Source organism: Blennius ocellaris (genome assembly GCF_963422515.1).
Source record: "Blennius ocellaris genome assembly, chromosome: 9".
NCBI classification, from domain to species: domain Eukaryota; kingdom Metazoa; phylum Chordata; class Actinopteri; order Blenniiformes; family Blenniidae; genus Blennius; species Blennius ocellaris.
Genome location: NC_137658.1, coordinates 18,049,612 through 18,068,661, shown reverse-complemented (window position 1 = coordinate 18,068,661; position 19,050 = coordinate 18,049,612). Strand labels below are relative to the sequence as shown.

Genomic DNA, 19,050 nt, shown 5'->3' with positions numbered 1-19,050 from the left:
ATATATGAACGTAATTGCCAAAAAAAACCAATAACAACATACAAATAAAATAGATGAATATTCTTTGGGGTATTTAGTTTTCAACAATAGCAGAAGTTAATCTATTCAGAGGTCACCTCCCCCTGCTTTACGTTAGTGGAATTTCCCTCCCAGAATGCTTCACTTCGTACCAACATGGCGGCGCCCTGCAGGCACGTAGGGCACAGCATCCGAAAAAACGGAAGAATTTTGTTTTATAACCTCGAGCAGCGGCTCGGGAACAGGTAAAATATATTTAAGTGCTTGTTACAGCACACATATACTGTGTGATTGTTGATATGACGTCATTAATTTGCTAGGAGAGTGACAGCAACATTGAGGAGGTCATGTCTACATCTCGTTAACTTCTGTCAGTTGGACGAAGGCACAACATATCTACTTATCTCTTCATCATATGTCTCTGTGCTCACTAAACCTGATACATGTATCTTATGGCATACATATGCGCTTGCTGTCGTGTGAAACGTTACCAGCGAGAGACAGGTGTGGACCTCTGACACTCAGGGTTCTTGTATCATGCAGCCATGTTGTTTTCTTTCCTGCAGAATAATCTGCTTTCTTTTTTGTTGTAATAAGTTTTTTAACTAAATATACATTATCCATCATTTATTCTGTGCAGTGATAGCATAATTCAGGTATATTGCCAAACGCTACCAACATTATCATGCAAGAATGTAAGATTGTCTTGTTTTAATGTGGTTGTTATTGTTATTAGTTTTAATATCCATTATTTTTGTTCCTTTGCTACTCTTTTATTAGTGTCCATGGCATAGATTATTTGTTGTTTGATGTCTTCATGGAAGAACCAGGCTGCTGCTTTTGTGTGCTGTTGACAGTTTGTATGTTGGCTCGTGCTTCAGTAAATGTTTTCTTAAGCGGTTTCCTTTGGGGCCTTTCTGAAACACCAAGATGTCTTGGGGGAACAAACACAAATCAGAAACATGAGAAAATCAATCATCAGAATGAAGAATCTTTTCTTCATTAATTAGTGGGGATGTGCACATTCTAATGGTGCCTGAAGAGTCTCACTCAGCAGATCATCCATTCATTTATTTCTGGTAAATATTATTAACCAGTGTGAACCGATCTCTGCTGAGAATGATGAGTTCTCCTTAAATGTGGTTTCCTCCAAAGAATCCCAACTCTTCTTTTCTTCATTTTGACCATTTCTTTACTCCGGGTTACTGCAATGTTTCACTCTGATCTTCTTTTTCATATTCTGAGGGTGTTCAGGCTTTGACTAAATGTGCCTCTAAAAATTGACTCTTTGAATATCTGCTTTGTGTAATCGAGTGTTTCTGTGTGTTCTTTTTGGGGTTTTTTAGGAGCTTCAGTGGGAGTTCAGCTCTGCAGCAGCAGGCTGCAGAAACTCAAAAAGGTAAATGAAGAAAAGGGGTTGAATCATTACAAAAAACACTTCATGACAACTGACTTCACTATGTAATAAATGCAAAGCTCATGTTATTTTCACATGGAGTGAGTTCTTGATAATAGATATACTCTCACTTTGTCTTCTACTCTGCTATTAATGACTTATTAATAGAGGTAAGGCACATTTCTTTCAGTAGTACCATTCAGACCCAGCGCTTTATGAGGAAATATAGAAAATTCATTCATTTAAGGCAATTAGAGGGTATTTCACTATTTCTGTGTCACGGTGTGGCGTTATTACTATACTCTTATCTTCATAGCAATACATAGCTTACAATGATCTAATCAGTATTCTATAATCATGTTTTTGTCCACCTGTTACACACAAACCCCTCCCATTGTTCATTGATATCAGCAGTGATTTTGGTGTTTTCATGAGATTTAATGAAAATTGCAGAGAAAACCTTTAAAGCAAATCCTCCTAAAAATGACTGCATTGACTGAAGCAGTGATGAATGTTTGTTTGTGTTATGTTCACAGAGTATACAGAAGTTATTGTCATCCCCAAGAAGAAGACATGGTATTGTATCGTCATTATCCATTAACTCTTCTTTCTACCAGCCGTAACGGTGCATGAATTTAATTTCTTTTTGGATGCAACAGGAGCAACGTGGCGGTGCTGGAGGCACTGGCTTCCACCGTCAGCAGGGTGAGGCTCCCTTTTGTGTTGCGTTTTTCAATCCTCATTTCTGTTTCTTGTGCTCGCTCACCGTCTTTGCTCTCCCCTGCAGGACTCCACGGCGTATCCATACCAGTTCCAGGACGACCCCTACCTCTCCCCCAGGACCGGTGCTGAGTTTGTACGTTCAACAAACACATTGAGCCTGACAGCGACGCAATTTATCATCCAAGTTATCACACATCAGTCTTCTTTTCCTTCTAATCAAATATGATGGGGTGAAAAAGACTTGAAGCCATAAAAGAAGTTACAGCAGTAAAGTATCAAGTTCTTATTCTTAATCAGTTCTTTCTGTCTCTCTGCAGAAGCTGTACGCTCTCTCTCAGGAGTCGGGAAGTGCTGCAGCCAAATATTTCGTCAACAACAATCCCAAGTTCTTCACCAAAGACTTTGCAGAGCCACATATACCCGTAAGAAAACAATGCACCACTAACTGAAAACTATAAATAATTTAGTGGTTCGAGATCATAGAGCTTCTTCCTCCCACTGATGTAACTTCAGCCATAAAGTCAAATAATAAAAACTTTATCGGTTAATTCCACTGGCTTTTGAAGATGCAAGTAAAGAATCACTACTTTTCAGTAACTTTCTAACCGTGTGCGTGTGCATGTGTTGCAGTGTCTGATGCCGGAGAGTGTGTCTCTGCATCTGGAGGAGGTGAGCGAGGAGGCGCTGAAGGAACGAATCAGCCTGAGGAAAGTTACAGCTGCTGTTGAAATGTACGATCAGCTGCAACAGGCCGGTGAGCGAGCGCCCGCACACGCGGTTACACACCTTCCTTTGACATTGTGTTGAAATATTTAAATTCCCTGTTGATTTAGTCAAAACTTAACCAGAAGCTCAATCTCGATGTAGGCACGGCGGTCTCCATGGAAACCGTCCACAGCCTGCTGGACCTAGTCTGTCTGTACTGCGATAAGGACCCGGTTCAGGAGGGAGAACCTCAGCAGGATGACACGGTGAGTCTTCAAAACACACCCCGCTCCGGTATTGGAAAGCCTCCCGCCCGGCTGGTGCTCAGGTTTTGTCCGCGTGTCCGGCAGGAGGTCGGGGCGGAGCAGAGGAGGAGGCCGTCGAGGGGCCGCCGGGCCAACGACTTCCTGAGGTTGACGTGGAGGGAAAACAACAACGCGGAGAGGATCTTCAACCTGCTGCCGGAGAAAGACACCCGCTGTTACTCTGCTCTCATCAGAGGCATGGCGAAGGTAGGAGGAGCTCCCCCTGCTGGTGATGTTCTGCTGCTGAAAGGAAGATCTGATCCATGTGTGACCATCCACAGCACGGAGCGTACGCCAAGGCCTTCAGTATGTACACAGACCTGCTCAACAACAGACTGACAGGTGAGACTCGACCTGGGGCCCGGGGCCGGGGGCAAAGAGCAACAAGGGTAGCAACAAGGATTGTCAATAAATACCTGAATTGAGATTCACAATAATAACCAGAGCATCCTACTGGAGTAAAGGAAATTCTGTCAGAATAATTCTGAGAAATTACAAAGTACTGAAAATAGAAGATCAAATGAAAAAGATAATACCGAACTGAGGTAAGTGAATTATTAGAATACAATCGAGTAGAAAACACTCTATTCATACCAAAGGGGAATTCCAAGGTGTCCAGTAGCTCACCTAATAATGATGACGTTAATGTTAATAATAACAAAAGAAATTCACCGTTGCAGTCGTGACAGCGATAAAATAGAATTTAAAATATAAGAAAAATAAGGGTGGCAGCACTTTAGGTTGCTAAATGTTGCACACAATGATAGTACCAGTTATTGTATTATCTGAATAAATAGTTTAGTTAGGGTTTATTATTAATTTGAAAGCTGTACAACTGATAAAATAAAAAAAACACAACTAAATCAATCAAATCAAATCAAAACTACCTAATATAGAAATGTTACACAAACAAAATGTATGTCTGCACAATATTAAAAAGAAACTATTGGAATTAAAGTATTTAATTAATTAACCAAAAATATTCATTTTATTATGATTCATGTTATATTAATCTTAACGATTTAAAAGGTGACAAAGGTTTCTTTATAAATCGTTATAAAAAAAAGAGGTGTGGTGTAGTTTTGTATAAATGTGTGTGTAGAAACAAGTTGATATTATTGTAGAGGCATTTAAACATGTATAATGATTCTTCAATATAAAATGTATAGTATTATTCAGTTGAGTGGTATTGTTGAATGTAGTTATTTTGTTTCTCCTAATATTTTAATCAGTTGTATCAGGATTTAAAAGTCTCATTATTCACCTAATCACATTTTTCTTAAAACTGTCTTCAATATTCCCACGTTAAATGCATGAATCAAGTGCCATGATGAGGAGAGAATCACACTTTAAAAAGAGCAACTTGTTCAGAGTTTAAAATAAAAGTTTAATCACGATTGTCATTTAGTACCAATAATTTGAAAAAAAAAGAGTTAAGGGTTAATAAAGCTTTTTATTTTATTTCCCAGCTCAAATGAGCATACAAAGGCAGGAAAGCAACTGAAATCATGACTTTTAAAGAATAAAATAGGAGTAGTGACAAAACCTGAAGACACAAAAGATGTTTGGAGGAAGAAGAGGGACTAATTAGTCCACCATCTCTCCTCAGCTGACGTCCACATCTTCAACGCTCTGATCTTGGCTGCGCCGGATACCCAAGACAAATACATGGGGAGATGGGAGGTCATCGCTGTAAGGCTGATAATGCAGTGGGTTTATTTCCAGTGGGAGTCTGCCTTGCCCCATACGCTTCCTCCTCCGTCCCGTGCAGGACCTGCTGAACCAGATGAATCAGCAGAAGCTCCGCCCCGACCTGCAGACCTTCAACAACACGCTCAGAGCGCTGCGCCGCTGCGGCATGCAGGCCAAATCGCTGACCCTGAACGTGCTGAACGAGATGAAGGCTCTTAGGATCGGTAGCTATCGCCACACACTCCTCAAGTCATTTCTGACCCGGTGTGTATATGCTGCTCCTCATACACACACACACACACACACACACACACTGTTCCTGTCTGTGTGCAGCTCCCAGCGCAGCCACCTTCGACCACATCCTCAGGATCTTCCACAAATCAGGTACGCCGAGCGACTCTATTCATTCCCTCCTGAAGTGAGTTAACGCACATTTAAACACTCGCATTGAAAACGTGTATATTTAGGTTTTAAAGAAAATAACTTGTTCATAAAGGGGGAAAAAAAACCTCTGGAAAATAGTTAGAATCAAGCAAAAACAGTGGGGGGGAAAAGGAATAAGAATAAACTTTACAGATAGAATAATGAGATAAATTAAAGTTCCAATATATGAGCCTCAGCGATCATTTCCAGCTCCCCTCTGTTCTCTGCAGTGTCGTTGGACCAAAACAACAGCAGCATGCTGCAGGAGGTGATGGCCGAGGTGGAGGGAACCAGCTTCACCTGCAGGGACCCTCACGATGGTCGGTGCTTCGCCGCAACTCCTGCACCCTGCACACCGACTCAATAGTCACCCGATTTGTTCTGTGACCTCTTACTCTGTCTCTTTTCCCCCCAGTTATGTTCTTCCTGACTGCAATGAAAATTGTAAGTTCATATATTGAAATTGAGTTTCTGTACGTATATCTTCATAGATTTTTACACATTTACAGGCCGGGGTCAGTTTAAAGTAGCTTTTTTTTTTTTGTTTCACGGAAGGAAGGAACTCCTTTTGGCTCCTTTTGACATTAAAATGCATTATTTAACTTTTTCATGAGATTAGATCAAACATAGTTGATGTGTTTGGGACAAAATCCGGATGTAAATTGATATTCCAGCAGCAATACAGTGGAAAACGTGTGAAAAATATGATTAAACTCCATGGATATTTTGTAATAATGCTCTGCTCAGCAACACGAGTGTCTTTAAATATACATCACAGTGTCTTTAAATATACATCACAGCAGCTTTTCAGCTTATTGTTTCTGATGTTAGTCTAACAGTGAACGCTGCTGTAAATGAATGGACTTTTATTGCAGACTGTCTTTTATCATCAATGACTCTAAATTGCCTTTAATACCCAGAGATGGAGAATCAGAGTATAAAACATTAACGGATAGTCTTATGTTTCATTGCTATTCTTGTAATTATGTATTTATTCTGCATATTTAGGTCTTCAAAGTCAACAATTGTTGCTATTTCAGTGGCAAGGGGGCTGGTAGAAATGCCATGAGGCAGTCAGCACTGAGACAGACAGGATGAACATGAATTAACCAGTATCAGGTCATGAGGATTTGTTTTGTGGACTTCAGCAGCTTTTTAACCATTAAGTGCTTGAAGCTGTTGTTTTCCAAAGATGAGGTCTGAGATCACACAGACTCCTGCCATCCAATGTTCTTTTTTTTCTCCTTGCAAGTGTTTAGACAATAAAGACCTGGAGCTGGCGTATAAAGTCCACTGCCTGGTGGAGGTCGGGGAGAACTGGAGGCTGCTGGGAGATTCCTACCATCAGAGCATTTACTAGTGAGTAATAGACCTGTAGCTGTGTTTCATCCAGTGTTTGGCTATTGTTTGTTTATTAATCTAAATCCCTCCTCCGCCCTCTGCAGCTCTCGCTTCTTCAGCCTGCTGTGCATGATGGAGCACCTCGACGTGGTGATGAAGTGGTACAAGCGGCTCGTCCCCTCGGTCAGTGTGCCTCCCTGCCATTTTCACTTTTGGCAGTGAACGAACGCTCGAGGAAATATGTACCCGTGTGTGTGTGTGTGTGTTTGCAGATGTACTACCCGAACTCGCAGGTGCTGCGAGATCTGCTGCAGGCGCTGGACACGGAGAGCCGCCTGGACCTCCTGCCCGCCATCTGGAAAGGTCTGCTCATTGCCTCCACTGTCAGAAGATGTATCCTGCTCCAGACCTGGTGCTGTCAGACCCTCAGCAGTCTCTTCTCTCCCTGTGTCACAGACATCAAGTTTCTGGGTCACGATAACAAGCCCGACCTGGTGGGGGAGCTGTTGAGGCTGATGGCTCGAGACCAGCACGGTCCAGAGGTCAGCCAGATACTCTAATAATCAAACGACTATGAGTTCACACTGAAACTATCTCCATACAGCTACTATTTTCTTTGACTGCTACCTGATCCTTATCATCATTAAAAAGTCAATATTTATTTGTAATGTGTTAAATTACTATTTGGGACATTTATGAGATATTAAATCCGTTGGTTTTGGTTTATTTTCAATGAGAAAGTCTATATTTATAGCATAACACAATCCTAAGTCCTTATTTTAAGTTATAAATCACTATTTGGGATATTTAATAAAGACTCAGATCTTTATTTTGAATTTTAAAAATCTATTCATATTTAGGACATACATGATATTAGGTCCTTTAAATTAAACAGTCAATACTTATTTTGTTAAAGAATACCAAGTCCCTACTTTAATGTACTGAATTACTGTTTTCAACATTTATCAGCTACTAAATCCTGATTTTAATTTACAAAAAAAAAGAATATGTATGATATATTAGCATCCTGATCCTTATTTTATGGTGCCAAATCACAATTTTGACAAAATAATCCACTGAGCCTTTCTTATTTGAATTCCAGTCCAGGTTTTAGTTGCTATCTGTTTTTTTTTTTAATTGTTTGATACACAGTACTTGGTCTTTATTTTGAAGCACCAAATTATTTTCCTGTAGGACTGGTGAGAGAGTGTTTGTGGGGCACTGATTATTATTATTTAGATTTTTATAAAGAGATTTGTGTAGTACTAAGTCACAGATTTACTTTTGTTTGTTTGTTTATAATTAGTCACATAGAAATCACTTTTCTGAAGTTCCAAAGTGACAATTCCTGACATGTAATATTCAAATTTTTGATTTTGTATTTTTGATTGTTAATATTGGAGTTTGTATTTCTGATGTGTTTGTGCGTTTTGTGTGCATTTGTGCGTGTGTGTGTGTGTGTGTGTGTGTGTGTAGGTGCAGGCCTCCTTCGCAGCGTGTGCTCTGGATGTGAAGGCAGTGATGGATGTGAAGACTGTGGTGGAGTGGAGCGCCTCCTCGCTGTCGGACATCACCACGCTGCTGCTCCGAGCCGACCGGAGCCTCGAGGCCTGGTGAGAGAGACACTCTGAGTTCGCCCGCCTGCACTGGGTACGTGACCTCTGACCTCTGACCTCTGACCTCACCCGTTCGGTGTCTGCTCCTCTGTGCAGGAAGATGCTGCAGCTCTTCAAATCCAAGAACCGAGTCCCCTCGTAAGTCCCCACAGCCTGTTCAGTTCTCCTTTGCATATAAACAGACGAAGTGATTGACGCCGTGTCCCCTGCAGTCAGAAGCTGCTCCACGCCTTCCTCGCTGTGTGTCACCGAGACGCCGCCCCCGAGAAAGCCGTGGAGGTGGTGCAGCTCTCCGCCGCCTTCTGCCTGCCTTCAACCACGAGCCTGGCGAAGAGAGTGCTGGAGGAGTTCCATCTGAGCGAGGAGCAGAGGTGAGCAGCACACATCAGCACTTTCCTCCACTTTTATCCCCCGAGCAACAAGAAGATGAGCACCTGTGGTCATGTGTTTCAATGGAGAACAAACACGTTCATGGTCTGACTGCCTTAAAAAAGAAAAAAATCATCATTTAGCTATTAGCATTTGCTCCAGAGCTGTACTTTTTATCTATACTGAGACGGAATTGGTGCTTTTACCGATGTCTCTGTGATTCAGTAAATAATGTGAGCATTTTAGAGTCATTTTGTTTGTTTGATATTTGCTTTTAATTTTCAATGGAAAGGATTAATTGAGATGAAGGGGCTGATTTGATTCATTCAAGAATTTTAAAACTTTTGTTCTGTATTGAATTGTTTTGTTTAAAATTTTTTACAATGAATGAAATACATAAACTAAACGTTTACCACTTCTGCATACCTGTAAACCAACATTAGTGTCTTCATTGAGTCTTGATCTTAAACATGAAACACCTCCAGTTGAAGGGACCAGCAGGGTCACATTTCAGATTTGGTGCATATATTAGTAGAAAAAAATTACTTTAAATGTCTAATTTATCAAATCAAACAGTAAAATAACCCTCTGAATGTTTGTATTTTGCATGAGCTAAGGGTTTCATATCCCAGTTGCTCAGTTTGATATACGTGTCGTATCATTGACTGTTTTCATCATCTGATTCTTGTGAATAAATCCCCTCCTGTCGTCTCTCCATCCTCCACCAGAGCCGTTCTATCTGAGCTGGAGTCTGCAGGAGAGACTCTGACTCAGCAAGACGACACCAACTGAACCACGTCGACTCCTCCACACATCCATACCTGTCTGTATAACCTGTGTAGTAAAAATAAATGTGACCGAAATACAACCAGAAGCTGCTTGTCTGCTTCTTTTCCAGTAGAGGACGCTGTTTATCCTTCATGGGGTAATCATCAGGTCGTGTTTAGAAGTTCCATTTTAACAGAATATGTGCTTCAAGTTCTTCTTCTTCACCCTCCACATACTTGGAAGTCATGCAAATGGAGAGGAGCATCTTGAGCTTCTGAAGCTACTATTAACGTCACACACCGTATGATATCTGGCCAACTTCCTCACATCCCCGACGAGCTGCTTCCTCAAGCTGCTTCGTCTCATTCGGAGGGCGAAGAATGCTGATATAGTGATGGCAGTGTGTCTGCACATGCCAGTGGGGCTTTACACGCAGCATGTCTCAACAGGTGTGTGTTCCTGGCAACTTTAATGGGGTTTTTGTTGGTTTTTTTTTTGGTTTTTTTAACATCAGCGAGACATTTTAAACAGCACCTCGAGCGCAACTCACTCCACTGGTCGTCTTACTTTCAACTGAGGCGTCTTTATAATGTGTGTACCTGCTGCTGCACACAGAGGGAGAGTGTGTGTGTGTGTGTGCTTGTACTAAAGTTCCATACAGGTGAGTCTTTCAGGGATTTTTTTTCCCTTTTTTTTTTTTTTTTTGAAGGTGTGAACCAATCAGCAGCTGAGCTGGCAGCATGACCAAATAAGGACAAATGGGCTAAAGTGAGTGAAGGGAGGCTGAGTATGGGTGTGGTCTGTAGACCCACACACACACACACACACACTGAATGTGACACTATATCCAAGCACTTATAAAAACTATGCCAAAACAATTTCAAAGGTCATTTTTAGGGAATATGTCCTAAATGTGTTAATTCATGAGTTGTCATCAACTATTCTTGCATTTGTCTGTCCTGGAAGCTGGCTTGGACTCTGAGTCACCTCAGTGTAAAGTTACAAAACAACAATGGCACAGGTTGGTTTTCCCTTGGAGAAGAAAAGGCGGGCGAGCATGTCCCAAAAAGAATCTCTGTTCAGCAGAGTTTGCAAAAAAGAAAAGAAAGAAAGAACAACAGTGGAAGTGGCTGGTCAACCACATTCCTGTCTTGCACTCCATGATCCTGCAGTGTGGCGGAGGTCACAGATCCAACCTGTCCACAAACACAGGACGTGATGAAACATCCTCTAATGCTTCCGATCTCTTAATTTAGTAAAGCCAGATCTGTGAGGGTGTGACTGTGTGGTGAAGTCATTGTTTTCTCCCCGTGAGGAGAGTGTAAACAAGTGGCAGTCATCGGAGGAAGGTAAACAAAGAGGCAGAGAGGAAAGAACAATGTGTTCAATTATATTAGACAATATAATCTGATTGAACATCAGAGATTGTGTAAGTGATATTTATCCGAACAGCGCTGCATGAAGTGTGCTCCCTTTATGGTTTTAATCATTAAAAAAAAACATTTATGAATGAACATTTAAAGGAGCTCTGATAATGCTGTAATACATGAATGGAAACCACTGATGCTGAAATGCAGTACTAATATAGAACTTATGGTAATGTAGAAATGCATTAATGTAAAGTGGAGTGATATGTAAATATAGTCATGTAGACGCCACAGTAATGCAGTAACAGTAATGTAAAATCGATGGTCATGCTGGAACAAGGCAATGTATATCCTCTGATAACGCAGGGATTATAGAGCATATGGTAAAGCACAAGTACAATAATGGCAAAGTTAAGGCAATGTGGGAATAAAGTTATGTACTGATGTAAAGGAGGTATTGAAAGAAATATGGTGCGATAGAACCTATGACAATGTAAACATACAGAACTGAACTCGCCACAGTAATTTAGGACCTGCGGCATTGCAGAATTACCTTAATCTAGAATATAGAGTTATGTAGAAATGCGGTTATGTAAAATGTATATGAAAGTAGAAATACATTAATGTTGAACCTCCGGTATCGGACAAATACAGTATTTGTCAAATCTATTCTCATGTAGAAATACATAATGTAAAACCTCTGATGATGCAGAAATACAGTCATCTAGAACCTATAGTAATGTAGAAATGCAGTAATGTAAAGCCTAATGTAGAAACGCAACAATGTAGACCCTATAGTAATGGACGAATACAGTCATGTAAAATGTAGAGTAATATAAAAATTCAGTAATATAGCATCTATAGAAATATAGAAATGCAGTAATGCAGAACCTAAAGTAATGCTGAAATACAGTAATCTATAAATGCAGTAATGTAAAAGCTATGGAAGTGTATAAACTAACGTGGGAATACAGTTAAGTAAAACCTGCTTCCAGGAAATATTTCACGTTTCTTGCATTTAGTTTACTGGCAAATATTCTCACCATTTACTTGTTTTTAACGATGATGTCAACGACCCTTTGACATAATTCAAGTATTATTAATTCAGTTAATTTCTACAGTTTTGAAAGAATGAATGGCATAAAAGATGATAAATGTTTACTCTCTCGGAGACAGACGGATAGCAACTGGCAGTGAGTGCAGCCCGTCCCACACAGTGGAAACAGAAAAGGCTCAGAATTCCACAGATCTGGAGTCATCCTGGCTCAACGTCTGCTTTTGAACTGTGTCATTAGATTTCCAACTGGAGCCTTAAGGCTCTAAAACCACTGAAAGCAGCTTTTATACACCTTTAATAGTGTCATCTATTTAAAAAAAAAAACAAACCTGTTAATACTCACTTGGTCGTTTTTCTCACGTAGAAACAAATGACTAAATATAGTAGAACTAACAATAGGATGATGAAAATGTTTGTCCAATCTAGTTTTTGGTATATGAAGAAATTTTCATCGATATCCATCCATCCATCCATCCATCCAGCCATCCATCCATCCACCCTGCACACTAATACAGATACTAAAAAGTTTTATAACTAACTGTAGTTATAAAATATTATTCATTTGAAATGTAATTCAACAAATCAATGATTGGCCTTGTCAACAATCTGAATCTGGATGAACTTATCCATGCATGGTGTTTTGGATGATGGAATGTGGTACAATATGTTCTGTCAATAATATACTTTTAAACAAGCGGAGCTCTGCCACTTAACTTCTTTTTTAGCCGATCAATATGTTTGTGCTTTATGGATGAGGCTGTGCTAATCTTAACATCCTGAATACACAACAGACATGGCTGAATGATAGTTGGCCAGGAAGAATTGATTGATCGATTGAGGTTAAACCTGGTATCAACAGAAATTATTCCTAAATTATCATAAAAGTAGATGGATTTTAAGGTGGAAATGATTGAATACACCACTTTCCTGTCAACAAACGTCCTTAAAAACTATTCAGATAAATGAACTACTATAGCTCTAAGGGAGTGGGGGCAGTTATGGCCTTGACCTTGCAGCAATCTAAATTATGATTGTGTAATCTCGCACTATTTAGGCTGATATGCTGTATTTCATGGAGCAGATTCTTAATTATTAAAAAGAAAAAAAACCTGTTAAATATGTGCAGTAATAAGGTGTTTTGACTCATACAATGTGTCATTATAGTTTTGTAATGCTGCATGTTTTTACATGATAGGCCATTGAATAATGTCCTCAGTCTGCCTCGCCCACCGGATGCTCAACGTACATTATTGGCAAATACAGTTCCTCTCACATCTGCAGGACTTCTGTGGAGTATCTGCCGACGCGCACTAAATGTTCATGCCATTGCATTGACTAATTTCCATATGTGGCTGGAGTGCTTATCAGAGCAGGGCTTTGCATGTGTGTGTGTGTGTGTGTGTGTCCAGGGTGTAACCTGGTTTTAATCAGCTGGGAATCTCCTCCAGCATCCAGAAGCCTTGAGTTCGAGGCAACATGTTAAAGTATGACTTATAGAGTTTGCACAAAGAGTTGGTTAAAGTGAGAAACTGGAAGTATTTGTCAATCATCCATATTATTGGTCACACTTCAGCCTATATTTTGTGTAACTCCTCTGTCTGCTGTCTCAGAGCTCCGCAGCTGCCAGCCTGGACATGCAGGAATTCTTTGTCCTCCTCCTCTCATACCTTTCTTTCCCTTTTTTCTCTCTCTCTCTCTCTTTCTCTCTCTCTCTCTCTCTCTCTCTCTCTCTCTCTCTCTCGCTGTCGTTCTGGAGTGATGTGCTCAATCTTGTCAGAGCAAATACCACAGAGGGAAGAAATAACTCTGCAGGAAAGAAAGCTTTTACCTGCATGAGCACAAATGTGTATTTTAGCATCAGACCGAGCCTCGGTGCCTGTAAACTGTGTGACTGGAGCCTGATTCTTGTAAATGAGAGTGTGTCCTTTAATCCCACCATGGAAATAACAAGTTTTCTCTTAAACTAATGAAAACCCTCCTCTTGCTAGGCCGTGGATATCTGAAGACCAGACACTGATGGCATTGGCTTGCAAGCAGTGACCAGATTTGTCTTCAAATAATACAACCTCACAAAAAAGATGCTGATACACTAAAGTGTTTTGTATGTTTCTTCCAACTAAAGACGTGCAGAAATATAATTAATTTAACATATTCTATCGTTTTTTTTTTTATTTCACAGAGTTGTGCAACAAATACAAAAGAACTTTGGTTATACACTCTGTCCTGTTAAATGAAAAAAACTACACACGCTAATTTACTTTGTGCATTTTTTTGGACTGTGGGAGGAAAAAGGATTAAAAAGAGAAAAAAATGCAAACTCCACACCCACATACATAGCCAAGATCCAACATGCTGCTGGAAATCCTGTGAGTGGAGTATTAAAATCCACAAATTAATCTCAATTATCTAAAACAAATATCATTATGAATAGGATGCTGATTTTGCATGGCAGCTTTTCCATAGTTTTTCTCTATAAATGTCTTCTTGTTGGTTATTTCTTATAAGAATTTTTGTCTCAACTAATGATAAGAACTTTATTCGTGCTTGGGGTTGTGGATTTCTAATATCGTCTTTGATTATCAGATGCTGCAACGACTTGAGCCAAAAGGTAAATTCATTCATTTGAATTAAGAAGGATTCATTTAAATCAGGCATTCACTGCTGCAAGCTTCTAATAAATCATGTGTCTAACAGTTCAGCCTCACATTCTCCATAATTTAACCCCACTTTTAGGATTTATAACACATTTATTCTACCTGATCTGTGTTCAGCGTGCATTTGCCACACAGTGGATTTCATGTTTGCAATTAAAGTAAAACCACATAGCGTCACATAATGTCAGCTTTTCATTGTGTTTTAGGAGACGATTGATGCGTCTGCACAAAATTATATTGTCATTTGTGGCATGTGATGTTCACAAATTGACCTCAGGGCAACACATTTGCCCCCAAAATGCTAGAATGCTGTCTTTTTGATTTAATAGAGGAATAATTTCGCAATTACCATCTACTATTTATACATTTATTTATCTGCTTGGATTTATTCTATTCTGATTATCTACAAAAAATATGTAATTTGTCTGCTTGGACTTATTCTATTCTGATTATCTACAAAAACTATGTCATTATTTAATTCTGTAGAAGTGTTGCTTATTTAATTAGAAATTAGAAATATATATATATATATATATATATATATATATATATATATATATATATATATATATATATATATATATATATAGTAAATTTGACTATCATATAAGCATCTCAGCCAAATGTCCTCTATTTTTAGAAATCCCAGTATGGTCACTTTGTATGGAGCCACTGAACCTGCTTCAGTTCAGTACTGTTCATGTGTTTATACCCCCTCAAACAGAATAAAAACATGAAAATCCCCTTTATAGGAGGTTCAACACATATTAATGTGTCTCATCGCCTGACAGTTGGAAAAATAAATCCTCACTGCGATTGAAGGACTGGAGCTACTTTTATCCATTAGCTTCCCATAGCTGATGGGCGTCAGCAGATACAAACAGGGGAGTCAGGTGACGTGTGGATGAGCTCTTTTTCTCACACATTTGTTTGGAGCTTCCAAAGTCAAGTTGTGACACGGCAGCAGCGGGGTGGTTGCCACACCACTAAATATATTTGGTAACAGGTGAATCACTTTGTCTTGTCATTTTGCTGTAACAGGCTATTATCGGGAAATAACTTAATCTGGGAGAGTCAAAAATATCACGAGCGGAATGATGGGCGCACTGATGTCATGTAGTCAAAAAATCTGCAGCGAAACAAAGACCACCCTTGATGATCGGTGCTTCTTTCGTAAACAGCAGCCCGAGGACCTTGGATTGTGTCTGCTGGTGCATAACTGGGTCTGCGGGCAGGCGGCCGGCTCATGTGATAACACTGATAGTATGTCCGCCAGCCCAATAAACTGTTGGCCTATTCACTATTGTTTGTCCCTCAGCAGTGTGTGTGTGTGTGTGTGTGTGTGTGAGAGAGAGAGAGAGAAAGGGAGAGAGAGAGAGAAAGACTGTGGGAGGAAATTATGATTTCAGAGAATAAGAGTGAGAGAAACTGACGCAGCGACTATTGTGCAGTTTTAGCAGGATGCTGCTTCAAACACATGACTCATAAAAAAAACAGAAAAAAAGCTTGTGGCGTTTAAATTTAAACATTTGATGACACCCGTGGACAATGGTGAGCCATAATGCTTCCATACATGAGCTGCAATGAAGCATTTCCTCAATATTTCTGATGCAAGGTGCTAATATGTACTTTTAAACATCAAACCAGTATTTTTTATGAGACTTTTTTAAAAGCCTCGGTCTTTCTTTTTGATGCATGCATCCTTTTTTTTTTTTTTATAGGTGCTTTATAAAAGTTCAATATTCTACAGTTTTCTAACATTTTCACACACGTGTCAAAAGTCCAACAACATTGTATTAGAAGTGTAACAATCCAAATTGACCCTGGAGACGACTTTCCAGTACCTTGTGCTTAATGTTTACGGTGGATTTATCGCTATGGCCCACAGAAACACCGTTTTTCAACCTTACCAGTTTGAACTATAATCTAACCCAGAAGGAGAGGCTCCAGAAGAAGTACAGTTGTGCTACAGGACATTTCAGAATGGTTTGTTAAAAGCATTGTGTGTCTGAATATGTTACTTGTTTTTGTTATATGTGTTGTTACAGTAACTACAAAGTAGCTAACGCAAGCTCCTGCTAACTGTTAATGTAACTGCTACAATTTGTCATATTGTACTGATTTTATTCAGTACCTCAGTGATCTCTGTGAGTTTCTATCTATCTGTGGGAGGGTCAAAGTGAATTTTATGTCCCTGCATGACATCATGAAGGGAAAATCACTGCCTCGTCTGTGTGAGTACACGTTCGCTGAAAAGTTGGAGCAAGAAAGTGAGGAAGATGACAGACTTCCTTCACTTCTGGGGCCTCATACATAGGCTATGGGGACACATATCACCGTTAGAAAACCATGGTAAATGGAATTTTGCATAAGACGGGACCTTTAAGTGGTCGTGATGAGGAAACCAAGAGGAATGGTGGAGGAGGAATATGCTATCGTACTGACCAGGCACCTTGCAGAATATAAATAGCTCATGTGGTTAAATGAATCATTCTTCACTGTGTGGCTCATTCAGGCAGGAGAAGGGTTTTCTGTGGTTTCATGAGTAGCCAGAGGTCTCACTCTCATTTGATTCCATTCATCTTCTATAGTACTTTATCCAAATCAGGTTCGCTGGAGGTCCCATCTGACCACGAGTCAATCCTGCTCTTTCCTGTTCAAATAAAACAAGGGTCGGTTTTAAAGAATCATCAAGCCACCCTGAAATATCCCCTCTTTTGCATATCTCGACGGAACTTTACTACAACATCAATACAAATCATAATATAAACAACCCACCAATGCCTGTCTGAGACCGAAGATAAGAGAAAACAAAAACTCTTTTTTTTTCCACTCCTGAAAAATGACTGGTTAGCTCAGTTGGTTAGGGTGTGGTGCTAATAACCCCAAGGTTGCGGGTTTGATCCCCATAGGGACCACACAGTTTTTTGCCCCCAATAGAGAAATTCAGTTCTTTTTTTTAACGCTTTAACCTGCTTTCGTACCACGTTCTTGCGTAATGACGAAGGTGTAAAACCCAATTTTTACTCAAACTAGTCCAGAAGAAGTCAGGTTTTTGATGAAACCTTCCATTGCTAGCGCAACATAGCACGTCTGTTCGATTCTCGCACCTGGCTCTGAATGTTTCCAAGCTCTGCAGTTAAACTGAGTCAACGCGGCTTCAATAAACATGAGTTAAGCCATACGTGCAGCTAAAAAGCGCTGCCTTCTTTAAACTTAACCAAAACTAGATAAAGACTAGATAAAGGTTACCACGATACAACGCAACCTTCTGTAAATTAATTTTTCATATTGGTGACACCAAACAATTATATGTCCCAACACAGGAGATCTCATTCCTCAACCCACACTCAACTCAGTCAAGTTTTCACATCTCAGACATTTCTATTAACCATCTTTCCTGCATTTACAAAATGTATTTTTCTCCCCTGTCACATTCACATTAAAAAAATCCAGCGACCTCCGTTCCGCGAGATGTAGTCAGGTGTGCCATGGGAAATTATCCAGTTTCTAAAAAAACATTTAAAAAAAGGTTGAAAAACACTGATTTAAATCACTGATTTGAATAGTTCGGATTTAATTAATAGACTGAGATAGAAATGAGTTTTTGAGCAGAAGGTCATGTGACACAGTCCACCTCTCCCACACAGCCATAGAAGGGCAGATTTAGGTGCTGCCACAGGAGGATTTGCAGGTTTGCATGGCAGCAGATTGTGACCTACAATTTGTAGATAGTAACCTGAAGGATTTTTGACTCATTATAACATGACCAAGTGACAAAATGAGCAGTTTAGTAGCATGAGGTTTAATTTTGTAGAGTACGATCATTTCAAAGCAATGAATAATAGTGGAAGTGGAAGCAAGAGAAGATAATATTGCAGCTATATTATTTGGGAAGTTGCACATGAACTGCAAATGATTCATTCAATAACTTTGCTAAACACAATGATCTTTGTTCTTAACTTGATTTCTATCTTATAATTTACTTCCTTTTTTCTATTTTCATGAAGTTGCATTTATTATAAAGTTATTTAAAAACCTATTCTAAAAGAGACAAGCAGCTAGTTTAGAGGTTCGAAAACACATTATATGCTCTCTCTTTATGTTTACTTAGTAAATACCATAAAAACATTACAATAATAAACTTTTGTAAAAACAAAATAAAAGCACGAGTCCGTTTCTCAACTGGTTCAGGAAGGTCTGACTGGTGAAATGTTCCTTCAGCAAAAAAACGTTGTTTTCGTGGGATTTCAAATCAATAAAATTACACTAAGCTTCTTAAGTTCATCTTTTCATTGTACAACCACACGTTCTGTCTGATTTTTTTTTTTTTATCAGCCATTTAACTGATCACAAGAAGGTTTCGGTAAAATTGGATTTATATTGTGATTGTAGTCATTTTCTATAGTAATTGTTGTTGGGTTTTTTAATATTGAAAATATGGACATTTGTTTATCACATATACTCTGCACCACACCCAAGGAAAACTTTAAAGTGTAAATTTAATGATTAAAATGGCACTATTATACTAGTCTGACGCACTCAAGAAATTGACACCCTTTGGTATAAATTGAAATTAATAGAAAAAAATATATCTGGTTTTGCCCTGTCAATCA

At 39.3% G+C, this 19,050-nt stretch overlaps 1 protein-coding gene across 1 annotated transcript; it reads left to right on the top strand.

Annotated features, from left to right (window-relative positions):
• Positions 1-150: 150 nt before the first annotated feature.
• ptcd3 (pentatricopeptide repeat domain 3) lies at positions 151-9,450 on the top strand. Its single transcript, XM_080502294.1, has 23 exons — positions 151-263; positions 1,365-1,417; positions 1,951-1,990; positions 2,074-2,119; positions 2,202-2,270; positions 2,455-2,559; positions 2,768-2,891; positions 3,005-3,108; positions 3,193-3,354; positions 3,429-3,489; positions 4,757-4,839; positions 4,919-5,063; positions 5,173-5,223; positions 5,493-5,582; positions 5,678-5,706; positions 6,515-6,621; positions 6,708-6,786; positions 6,876-6,966; positions 7,060-7,145; positions 8,080-8,216; positions 8,316-8,357; positions 8,432-8,590; positions 9,317-9,450. Exons 1-23 carry the CDS (start codon positions 175-177, stop codon positions 9,378-9,380), a joined length of 2,016 nt encoding a protein of 671 aa, XP_080358420.1. The 5' UTR covers positions 151-174; the 3' UTR covers positions 9,381-9,450.
• Positions 9,451-19,050: the final 9,600 nt, after the last annotated feature.